Consider the following 12,841-nt stretch of genomic DNA (forward strand, 5'->3'; position numbering starts at 1 on the left):
AGGTTACCATCTCCGTGGATGGGATCCTTACCACAACAGGTTACACCCAGGAGGACTACACCATGCTGGGCTCCGATGACTTCTTCTACGTGGGAGGGAGCCCCAGTACAGCCGACCTGCCTGGTTCACCTGTCAGCAACAACTTCATGGGTTGCCTGAAAGAGGTAGGATGAGTTTGCGCACACAAACGCACGCACACATGCATGTGCGCAAACACAGACACACACACACACACACACACACACACACACACACATACACTCTCACACACCCACACACACACACACACACACAGACACACACACACACACACACACACACTGTAAGACATCAGCATGGTTTCCCTTGCTAAGGAGGAGAACGAAATACGATTAGATTAACAATTAGCTGGCACAGGGAGTCTCAACCATTCAGTATTCCCCCTGCTTAATGTAATTCCTAACATTCACAGCAGTTTTATGAAGAAATGCCCCCAAAATTGTTTCTGTCATATGCAATTTGCAGGCTCAGCTTGACTGTTGTAATAAAATACTCCCAGTGGCCCCTGCTCTGAAAGCTTTTTTTTTCCGGACCGTAATGAGACAGACACACAGCTTTAGTGTTGTTATTGTTGTTTTCGAACATGAATTATGCCTCTGACCTTGCTGCCATATAAATATTTACATCAAATGACTTCCTCTACAAACATTGTCGTCAGTTCTGCATTCAGCCATCACCAGTGAAGTGCTGTACTATTCCTTACCAAAGCTATAGAGATAATGGCGAATATCAACTAGAATGGACTATCCTTGTCTATTGTATGGGGCCTGAAATTAGCAATGATATATCATTCTTTATCTTCTCTTTATCTTTATGAATCCACAAGCTCAGTCCTTACATTGTCTCTTACACCCTTTGATGAGCCTGTAACCTTGGTGATTCATTAATCAAACACGCTATATCGAAATGATGAGTCCCATGATAATATTAGAGGCGGTTATTTGCTCGTGAAAGGGGGCAGTGATTGAACTATAGCAAACTCATTAAGTGGAAAATAAGCAAATTACTCTGATCATCCGTGAGTTGATCAGGCTCTTCCACCAGAAGACTAACAGACTATAATTGTGTGCGATGATTACTCTGATAACGATGGGGACTGTGACCATTTGCTATTTTGCAAATGCCACTATAGGCCATTGGGTATTGAGTGGCTCGATGTAATGGCATAATGAAACTGTAGCACGAGTGTGTGTGCGTGTAACTGAGTCGAGATGATAAACTCACTCCTTAAGTTCAAATACCCCCTTCTGTGCTGTTGAATTGTTAGCTTTTCGATTGCGCAGCCACAGCTGGTTAACACCGGGTATTTAAAGGAGATGGTCACGTGTGTTGGCAAGTCATGAGGTCGCAAGGTGGGACGTGTGTGTGTGTGTGTTGTATGTGTGTGTGTGTGTGTGTGTGTGTGTGTGTGTGTGGTTCCTCTAACTGGCTGCCAAGGTCATCCATGCCGGGCTCTGACACCACCTGATTGTGTCGATCGCCTGCCCTCCCCCTCTCCTCTGCCCTCCCCGTCTCCCTCTGGCTTGGACAAAAGGATAGCTAATTTGGGTGATTTGTCACCTGGTCTGGACAGACGGAACACCTCTCAACCTGCCCTTTATTCAGTTATGCTTCCTGCTCAGTCAACCCTCTCTCTCACTCTCTCTCTCTCTCTCTCTCTCTCTCTCTCTCTCTCTCTCTCTCTCTCTCTCTCTCTCTCTCTCACACACACACACACGTTCCACAATGGCGGGGGGAAAGGAAAGTCACCTTGTCTTGGCTCTTTTATCTTTTGACTGAGTGCTCTAGCTCCTCCAGCTCATTGCTAGCCCGTTTCTAATACGTCCGTGGTCCGGCCCAGACTGCTAATGACGCCCAGCCATGGTTACGCCATTCAACGACCCACCGCCTTTGAAAGCATTGGACTCACACTAGAGGGGACTCAAGGATAAGATTTGTCTTTACTTATGCATATGGACTGTATGCAGTATTCTAAATGTACATTCATGAGGATGAAGAATGGATATTTGGAATAGGGTGAAAGACTTAGTCTTCCACAATGGCACCATAAGCTTACATGACGTAGGTACAGTAGGAGAAAAACAGTTATTTAAATCATTCACTGATTCTACGTTGGATGTTTATTACGATTCACTGTGCAACAGGGGAGTTATATGGTGCGATCAGAGCAGTTGTCACACACATGGCTACACACACACCCACCCACACACACACACACACACACACACACACACTCACACGCACGCACGCACGCACGCACGCACACTCTCCCTCCCTCTCTCTAAGCATGACTCAGTTAGTTTGGAGCCGCTGGGTGGATCATTCACCAGTGTGTCTAATGCCAGGCCAGAGCTGAAACAGACTGACAAGGAAGAGGAGGAGGAGGAGAGGAAGGAGGAGGAGGGGAGTTAGTTGTGGACCAGCGTCTGTCTGTGCTGTGAGAGAATCCACAGTCCTCACGGACACGCACTTACGCACACACACACACACACACACACACACACGCACACACACACACACACACACACGCGCACACACACACACACACGCGCGCACATGCACATGCACACGCACACACACACACGCACACGCACACACACACACACACACACACACACACACACACACACACACACACACACAGAACTGACGGTTAGCTTCCAATCCATCTGACCTGAGCATCTCTCTTCTTGCCTGAAAAACAAAAGGAAAGCTAGACAGTATTTTACTGTATGGTGCTCAGACTATATTCTCTGCTGCACTCAAAACAACCCCCCCTCCCCCGTCATCATGTGCTGCCATGTGGCAAGGCTAGTCCGCTCTGAAGCCTGCTATGCCCACCATGCACCCCCCCCACCACCACCACCACCACCCCTAAAGGGCACCAGCAACAAGCTAGACTCTAGAGAGGCAGCTTGTGTCTCAGCGTTGTTAAGCTGCTGGGGGTTTTCTACTGTCATCCAGATTGTTCCTCTACTGTATGCCTTGGAGAAAGGGAGGGAGAAAGAGAGGGGGTGGGAGAGAATGAGAGAGGGAGGGAGGGAGGGAGAGAGGGAGGGAGGCAGGAGAGAAAGTGGGGCGGACAGGAGGGAGGGAGGGAGTAAAGAGGCAGATGCGGAGGGTGCATTTGGAGAATGAAGGATGGAGGGAAAGAGCTACATGAAACATGAAAGCGAAGGCGGGCGGCCGATGAGAGTGGGAGATGGAAGGGAGAGAGGGAGGGGGTGAGACAGAGCAGCATTTGGCATTTCAGCGGAACATATTGCCTCAGTCATCGTCCTCAGCAAGGATGACAGTCTCTGTTGTTTCTAAATATAAACGGGACATGGAGGGTTCACTCAAGGGCCCAAACAACACCTCATGTAACAGAGGCTCAAGGCTTCATGGGATGCTTCCCTGACCTCTGACCCCTGACCCCTAATGGCTACAGTATCTGGCCATTGGGATTTACCCAGCATGCCTTGCATAGCTGTTATTTGAGTAAGCCATGCATATACAGTCCTCATGTAACTTACAGTGCAGCTTGTGATTCAGTAACCCATACGGTGCACATACTAATCCGTTCACCTACAGTAAATGGTAAGGTATCGTGAAGAAAAACTCTCCAATGCCTCTTAATGATATTCCCCTCTCCTCCCTATGACTCACATCCATTTCACAATCCACTCAGGGGATAGCATCAACGATTCCCAATAATGATTAAATTCCCTAATGCCTCATCTCATCATCCAATTTCAAATAATATTTACACACACAGGGCAGGGTCGTTGTTGTTATCGATCTAACCTCTGGTAAACATGTCTCTCTGAGGCTCTCGGCAGAGAACACAGTCCTCTAGTAACATTCTTCCAGTCATTGGAGCTGTAGGAAGGTAGGTGGCCTGTGTCTTCACTCATGTGGAATTAGCCCATAGCACCATCAGCACAGGGAGTAAATCACAAGCTAGCTGCTGTGCGAATGAGCCACGGCCAGGCACAACAGGGGACACAGATCACTAAAGTAGATTAGTGTGTGTGTGTGCGTGCGTGTGTGCATGCATGTGGGTGTGTGCCTCCTCCCATCTCAGATCAATACAGCATCTCTACAGCCAGGAGAGATGGAGGAGCTGGCTTTATAGACTTGTTAAAGCCTGTGTCTGTATTATGAATTGGACCTGGGTGGCGGAGAGAAGGGATACGATGGCGGGGGGGGGGGGGGGGGGGGGCGAGAGGGGACACGGCATGCAGACAGCATAATAAAGCACTGCCATAAGATAAGGTGTAGATGAGGGATGGGGGGAGGCGTATTCAATCTCTCTTTCATAACATAATTTCCATTAGATTATTGACCGGACAGGCAGAGTGGACGGGGAAGTCATGAGCAGAAGCTCGATCTATTTGCAGTTAAGAGTGTGTTAGCATTAGCCTGTCCTTGAGGAACTGTGAGAAGAGAGACGGTGTAATGGTTCCCGGGGGGGGGGGGGTTCTCGGATTCTCTCAGCCCCGTCAGATGGGGTGAAGGTGAAGAATAAACGGAATAGTCTCAGGGCGCACAAGTCTGGTGATAGAATGTGACTTGACCCTTACTTGACTTGGCTCTGTGGTGATTCATGTAAACATTCACAAAGTTCCCGCGTCAGGCTGCCTCAACCCTGAAACATCTTGCTTGGCTATATTTAATACATTCATTGCAATAGAGCAAGCCGGCTGACTGCTGAAGATATCGGTCATATTTACCGACATTCAATACACTTGTCTTGTGTTTACATTGGTGTCTCTTCAAGGTCTGAACACGTTTGTTTGGTCGTCACCCTGCTTGTTGAAGTTGGTTGAGATGAGGACAGCTTAGTCAACAACTCCCCAGTGACACAGAATGACCTAGTATATACATGGCTTCTGATCCCTCTCTCTCTCTCTCTCTTTCTCTCTCTCTCTCTCCATGGCTTCTGATCCCTCTCTATTTCCTTCTCCCACCGTATCCTTTCTCATCCAATTTCAGCTCCATCAACTGTCCTCGTTCTCTCTCTCTTTCCTTTCCCTCTCTCTCCCTCTCTCTCTCATCTTTCCTCATCTCTCCATCTCTCTCTTTCTCTCTCTTACTCTCTCTTACTCTCTCTCTCTCTCTCTCTCTCTCTCTCTCTCTCTCTCTTACTCTCTCTCTCTCTTACTCTCTCTCTCTCTCTCACCGCCCCAGTATTTCTCCGGGCACCTGTGTTGATTGACTGTCAAATCTTCCAGGATTATCTGTAATCCCACAGCTGCAGAATCAGTTTGCTGACAGCTGTGTGCTGAAATACTACTGCTGTTTGCCATGCACACATTGCCCTACAAGAAAGAAGTCTTCTTTAGAACACAAAAAAAAAGAAAGAGAAAACCACATGAATGTTCTGCCTCAATAGGTCCTTCAATTGACAATTCTGGCTCCCTTTCTAGTGTTTAATTATTATTACTTTTTTAAATGTATGTATTTCACCGGAGAATGGAAAAGCTTCCCCAGTATATATGTTACGTATCGTAACCCTAAACCCGCACCAATGTTTAATCTATATGTTATGGTACATGTGGGAATACGGTACATGTGGGAAAACTAGGGTTAGGGTTAGGTGCTAGGATGCTAGGGTTAAGGTTAGGGTTAGGGTTAGGGGTAGGGTTAGGGTTAGGGTTACGGTTAGGGTTAGGGTTAGACATGCTAACACACCTAACCCTAACCCTAGTTTTCCCACATGTACCGTATTCCCACATGTACCGTAACATATAGATTAAACATTGGTGCGGGTTTAGGGTTACGATGGGGTTTGCACTTCCCAGTGCGATCCCTAGGTGTCTTCCTCCGGCCACTCACTCACTCACTCACTCACTCACTCACTCATTATGAGTTATTACCTACACCTGTGTTAGATTGTCACTTATGCCTTATATACCCTTCTATATGCCTTATACCCTTCCCTCCCTGCTCAGTCTTTACATTGTGAGCAGCGTTTGTTTGACCTCCTGAGAAAAGCAATCCTTTGATATTTACGAGTTTGAGACTGTTGCCTTTTGTTATCTACTATTTCTGTTTTGGAGACCTGATTTTCTCCCCTTTTATTTACGTGAAAGTTCGTGTTTGTAGCCTGTGTTTCCATGAAACTTTTGGAAACATTTTCAAGTTAATAAACGTTTATTTTGTATCGCTGCCTCATCATATGCATTGCACCTGGGTCTGCATAGTTTAGCATAACATATGCTACGTTGGAGGTGTCCCCTACATAATTGGTACCTGACGGGGGTGTACTGTATTTCCTCATCTTCAGAGAATCATTCCTATAGTCACTAGACATGACTATCCTAGTAAATGGATTATGGTACTCCCTAGTGTACGCAGGTGTTCAATCTGAGATATTCATCTGTCAGTTCTTCCTGCATATGGACAGACGGATAGATTCAGCAATATAAAAGTGGCTGAAATACAATTTCTCCAACACAGCTGCTTCTGAGGAGATATTTGATTCACAAATTATATTATCCTTGAATCTGCAAAGTGTGATATGGCTATTGTTATGCAATGGATAATGTAAGATCACAACATCATTTTTTAATCAGGACCTAGGTTTATCACATATTTCAGAACCCATCTCTCCTTCGTAGTATTGGATGTGTTTCTTTAATAAATAACATTGATAAGAACTATAAGAAAAATCATTCCAAGTTCCATTATCCTTGAATCTTCAAAGTGTGCTGTGGCACCATATCAAATCTATCGTATTCCATATCCAATCTGTATTGATTTCATAACCCACCACTGCTACTTAGTGTATGCGTATTGTCTCAAATCCTATCATAGATGAGAACTACATGTATACAACAATTTAAAATAAAACCATTCTGAAGTATATCCACTTTTGATAAATCTCAGATTGGTTTCGAATACAAGCTATTCAGGACAAGAAAAAACACACATTTTTCAAGAAAAACCACCCATTATACTGATCAACCAGACCCTCCTCACAGCCCCTCATTCTGTTTCACCAGGTGGTCTACAAGAACAACGACATCCGCCTGGAGCTGTCCCGTCTTGCCCGCATCATAGACCCCAAGATGAAGCTCCAGGGCGACGTGGTGTTCAAGTGCGAGAACGTGCCCACCCTGGACCCCATCAACTTCGAGAACCCTGACTCCTACCTCAACCTGCCCAAGTGGAACACCAAGCGTGTGGGCTCCATCTCCTTTGACTTCCGCACCTCGGAGCCCAACGGCCTGATCCTGTTCACCCACGGGAAGGCCCAGGACCGCAGGGATGCCAAGGGACAGAAGAACAACAAGGTGGACTTCTTTGCCGTGGAGCTCCTGGACGGAGGCTTGTACCTGCTGCTGGATATGGGCTCAGGGACCATCAAGGTCAAGGCCACTCAGGTCAAGGTCAATGACGGGGCCTGGCACCATGTGGACATACAGAGAGATGGACGCTCAGGTAATGAGGAGGAGGATGACGATGATGATGATGATGGGACATGGGACGATGTTGAAAATTACACGAGGAAGAGGTGGAGAAGGAGGAGGATTGCGTATTGTTGTTTTTGAAAGTTATTTCAAAACAACCGATATATAGACAAAGTATCATATGCAATGTCCCTGCAGTCACTTTGGGTGATTTATCGCAAGGAGAAAAACGTACCTACAGTACCTTTTTTAGATGGAACAGATTCTATTTCCTCTTAGCTTGTTTATACAGTTTGCTCTCTGACCCATAAACTCGGTCAAATAGAGAACACATTAGAGGCTCGAGCGCCAAACAGAACAGAACGGAATAGAGAACCACGACATTCTAGAACCCTCTACGATCCAGCCAGAGAGCAGTGGTGTGCTGTGTTCTTTTATGTTCTGACCTGTGTTATATATCAATTTAGAGCAGCCAATTTACCCCTACGTCAACAACCCCCTCTACCTTGATTAATTGCCCTCCGTAGCCTGGTGAGAACCGGGAGGAGAAAAGAGGATTTTCAACAGGAAAAGAGACGTGAGGCAAAATTGTGGATATGCAGCTGATTAGTGCTTCAGAAGTAATCTAACTTGTGGCTAAAATGAACTGTTAATAGAAGTTTCGACTGCGTTTGAATCTCCTCTTACTTACACACTGAACCTGTTTGTTTTTCACTATATTTCTTTCAGCACAAGTAATAGCTAACAAACCTAAGGTTGTGGGTTTGATTTTTGCTGGGCCCATACACATTTTGCACTCACTGTACTGTAAGTCGCTTAGGATGAAAGCATCAGCTAAATGGCATAAACACAGTATGTATATAGTATTTACATAGGACAAGTGTGTTTGTCTGGCAAAAAGCCCAGACTAACCCTTTCTCTTCTTCCCTCCCCCTCTCTCTCTCTCTCTCTCTCTCTCTCTCTCACTCTCTCTCTCTCACTCTCTCTCTCTCTGCCTCCCTCCCCTTTCTCCCTCATGCAGGCATCATCTCAGTCAACAGTCGCCGTACCCCCTTTACAGCCAGCGGGGAGAATGAGATCCTGGACCTGGAGGGGGACCTCTACTTGGGGGGTCTACCTGACAACCGGGTGGGCTTGGTGCTGCCCACGGAGCTGTGGACCGCCATGCTCAACTACGGCTACGTGGGCTGCATACGGGACCTGTTCATCGACGGGCGGAGCAAGGACATCCGTCAGATCGCCCAGTCTCAGAACGTGACGGGGATCAGGCCGTCGTGCAGCAAGGCGATGGGGAAGCAGTGCGACAGCAAGCCCTGTAAGAACAACGGAGCCTGTAAGGAAGGGTGGAACCGCTTTATCTGTGACTGCACTGGAACGGGATTCTGGGCCAGCACTTGTGAGAGAGGTGAGTCTGCTGATCGTCACTTTCCTTCTGAGTGGGTTATACTGTATGATCTGAGTGGGTTACACTGTATGATCTGAGTGGGTTACACTGTATGATCTAAGTGGGTTATACTGTATGATCTGAGTGGGTTATACTGTATGATCTGAGTGGGTTATACTGTATGATCTGAGTGGGTTATACTGTATGATCTGAGTGGGTTATACTGTATGATCTGAGTGGGTTATACTGTATGATCTGAGTGGGTTATACTGTATGATCTGAGTGGGTTACACTGTATGATCTAAGTGGGTTACACTGTATGATCTGAGTGGGTTACACTGTATGATCTGAGTGGGTTACACTGTATGATCTGAGTGGGTTATACTGTATGATCTAAGTGGGTTATACTGTATGATCTGAGTGGGCTATACTGTATGATCTGAGTGGGCTATACTGTATGATCTGAGTGGGCTATACTGTATGATCTGAGTGGGTCATACTGTATGTTGATGTATTATTAGTGCTCACATGTGAAACACTTTGTGTTGTGTTTTAATGTATGTAAATACAGATGATGATGATGATGATGGTGATGATGATGATGGTGATGATGATGTTGATGATGATGATGATGATGATTATAATAATAATAATAATAATAATAATAATAATAATATTATCAATACAAGATCTGTCAAGTTGGTGTAGGGAGCTTTCTACTAGAAAGAATAGTTCAAATATTGTTTTATGGTATCCTGTTAGTTTCTCCTGAGTGAACTACATTCATTCAAATGAGTTTCAGCAACAATAAGTTGCTATTGAGAACTTTCTGTTAAGTTAACCAAACAAGTTCAGCTTGTTTTTAGCTCCAGACGAGTGTTTCTGGCAGAGTGGACAGAGGGGGTTGTTAAAGTGAAAGGATAGTGTGACTTGGGACATTCCCTTTTTTTCCCTATTTATGGAAGCTTTGCTGAAAGATTTAATAGGATTTTACTTTCCTGCCTAGTGCCTTTGTGAGGATGTGGTCTTCTGAGGAGGTTCCATAAGTGAAATTGAACTGGGCTCAGGGTGAAAATGCTCTCCCCGTGTGTCGGTTTAAGAGCTCTCTGGCATTATTTTTTTTATGAGACTGGAGCCACTTTGAGCTAAGGGGGGGGGGGGGTGGGCATCTGACCATTGTTCTCCTGTATTGTCCCCCTATTTTTCTATTTAACAGAGATATTCAAGGTTTGCAAGATGTTTTTTTTATAAGAACTACAGTCTTGTAAAAATACATACTTTACAGAGGAATGGAACGGGTTGTTCCAGCTTTTGGTTAGTGGAGATTCATCGATGGCCTAGAAAGTTCTGGGGAGATTTTAGTGATTAAAGACGCCCCTGTGGCTACACAACTTTTTCTTAATACTCTATCATGGTCATATCGGAGCAAGACTGAATGGGCACGGAACAGAACTGCAGTGTTATGAGGACTATGAGAAGAAAGTCTTTGAATCCTAGAGCATGTGTCAAAATCCCAGTCTATTGGATATTCAAAACAACAGGATGTCCCACAAGACATCTTTTGAATACATGAGATACAACTGTAACGACTTAAGGATACTAAAATAAATGTACTTCATGAAAGAAAAATAGGTTGAACTTAAACAAACTTTGATTTAATCATACACTGTCAAAAATAGAAAGCAAGACGTACTTAAAATGTAATCCAGGAGAAATTGATAAGTAGGTTATTTCAACGTTGCTACATTCTTCTCATGTGGTAGAGAGAGAGAGAGAGAGAGAGAGAGAGAGAGAGAGAGAGAGAGAGAGAGAGAGAGAGAGAGAGAGAGAGAGAGAGAGAGAGAGAGAGAGAGAGGGAGGGGGAGACAGTGGGCGTGTGAGCTGGCTCTCATGGACAACACTAGCGTTTCCCAGCAGAGGCAGTGAGGGGGCTGTCTGTCTGATCATGTTAACCTTGCACTGGGTCCTGGAGAGAGGTCTATTTTGGTAGCACTTCGAGGCGTATGTAGCATACAAAAGGGGAGGTTGTGAAAGCCCTGCTCCAGCCTCACAGAGCTCTGCCGGGCGGACATGTTAACAACGCTCTGCGCCTCGCCACCATTCCACCCACAGAAAAAGAACACGCAGTCACATGTTCAGACCACTTATTCTCTCTATACCCCCCGCCCTCTCTCTCTCTCTCTCTCTCTCTCTCTTCCCTCTCTGCTCATCCCTCGCTCCTCTCTCTCTTTCTCTCTCTCTCTCTCTCTCTCTCTCTCTCTCTCTCTCTCTCTCTCTCTCTCTCTCTCTCTCTCTCTCTCTCTCTCTCTCTCTCTCCTCTCCCCTTTGGCTTCCATCACTGTGTGCCTAGTACTGGTCATGAATGTCTAGATGGTGGGTTCTGACGCAGATATCAGTGGGCTTTCTGACCTCTTGAACTGTGGGTGTTGTAGTTCTGACCTGAGGGCATGCGGTTGCCATAGCTATTTCCATGACTATTCTTAGCACTTTTGAAACATGCACAATAGTCCTAACAGTATATGGCCTAAAATATACATTGTCAAACTAATATAAAACAGCGATTCTAGGACACGTTGCTGAGTTAGAACTTCATCATGGATAATAAATAAGTACTCGATATGCAGTGTTGTGGTTTTGCATAAGCAGAGTATTTTTATTAGGTCTGGTCATCCTGGTGTAGTTTTTGTTTGATTTAGTGACATTTACATTTTTGGCATTTAGCAGACACCTTTATCCAAAGCTACATCCTTTATCCAAAGGGTACATCAGCTATTTGTAGTAAATAGTCCTTGTATTAGTAGTAAATTATAGTAACTTATACTCTGTATAAGAGTATTTCGGTCAATCTCTCACATGCCTGCCTCTAATAGAGTACAGCATCTCCACCAGCTTCTGTTGGTGAAAACTTCAGTACTGCCTCAGTAGCTTATAGTCTGTATAAGTATACTCTATATCTTAGTGTAGTCATCTTCCTATCCCTTAGCGGTTTAACACTAGAACAGCCATTAAATTGTTTAAAATATCTTTGCTCTTGATCAAATTTCAGGACCCTACTTTCATGACTTTTCCTAGATATGTGCGTTCTACCACCCAGTATCCTTACATTTTCAAAAACCATCAGGATAAGCCAGTATAAAGCTATTTGCATTTTTCTGTGTAGGAGGCAGGCTAATTGACAAGATGGCCAATTAGTGGTTGTTGTGTGTAAATAGCAGCTTCCCTTCCCATTGTAAAGACTATGGTCATTTGACCCCCCAAGGGCGGGCGGCTCTTATAGTAGGTAAAAAAGGCACGTCTGTCCTAGTGTTAACATTACAGTTCCTCTGTCTGGTAGAATCACAGAGGTGAGTAGAATCATGGACAAACGACTCTGCATTGATTCAAAATGCAATATACTTCTGTAGCCCACTCTGCAGTAGGAATCCAGATGAATGCTTTGAACATGGATGAGACGAAAAGTGTGCTTTTCACAAACTCAGAAATCGATAGACTATTATCTGACAATCCTGAGAGGTTAAACATCTTCCCCGATCGTCTCTCTCTCTCTTTTCTTTTCTTTTCTATGGACTGATGGTGAGATGAGAGCTGTTGTGTTTCATAGGTACTTTGTAGTTTTTCCCTCATACTCAATCTCTCACATGCCTGCCTCTATAGAGTACAGCATCTCCACCACCAGCTGTTACTCAGTACTGTGCCATGAGACGAGAGCGATGTCAGACACGGAGCGCGACCCAAGTATGGTTGGAGATGGAATGCCCTAGGCCATAGTAATGACCCATAAGACTCACAGAATGGATGGGTGCTCTATGTCGGATAAACAAATCTACAGTTGTAAAGAAGAGTGAGAGAATTAGTCTCCAATGTCAGGCTGGATAGTGGTATCTAACCTGGATTTTCTATTATTTAAAAAAGATTGGGAGCAGGAACTCTTTTCTTTGCCAAGTCTATTTCTGCCTTCCTGTACTCCCCCCCCCCCCCTCTCTCTCTCTCTCTCTTTGTCTGACACGTCTGCTTTTAACCC

The 12,841-nt window shown here is 45.1% G+C and overlaps 1 protein-coding gene across 1 annotated transcript in view; it reads left to right on the forward strand.

The window, feature by feature from the left end:
* Nucleotides 1–12,841, forward strand: part of nrxn3b (neurexin 3b) — a gene marked incomplete at both ends in the record, with an annotated part of 231,970 nt that overhangs the window by 48,996 nt on the left and 170,133 nt on the right. Inside the window, 3 exons of the mRNA XM_080550520.1 lie at nucleotides 3–164; nucleotides 7,029–7,467; nucleotides 8,458–8,841. Coding sequence (XP_080406646.1) covers nucleotides 3–164; nucleotides 7,029–7,467; nucleotides 8,458–8,841 — 985 coding nt within the window. The remainder of the gene's footprint in view (nucleotides 1–2; nucleotides 165–7,028; nucleotides 7,468–8,457; nucleotides 8,842–12,841) is intronic.

This window comes from Nansenia antarctica (genome assembly GCF_963989245.1).
Source record: "Nansenia antarctica genome assembly, chromosome: 1".
Taxonomy (NCBI): Eukaryota; Metazoa; Chordata; class Actinopteri; order Argentiniformes; family Microstomatidae; genus Nansenia; species Nansenia antarctica.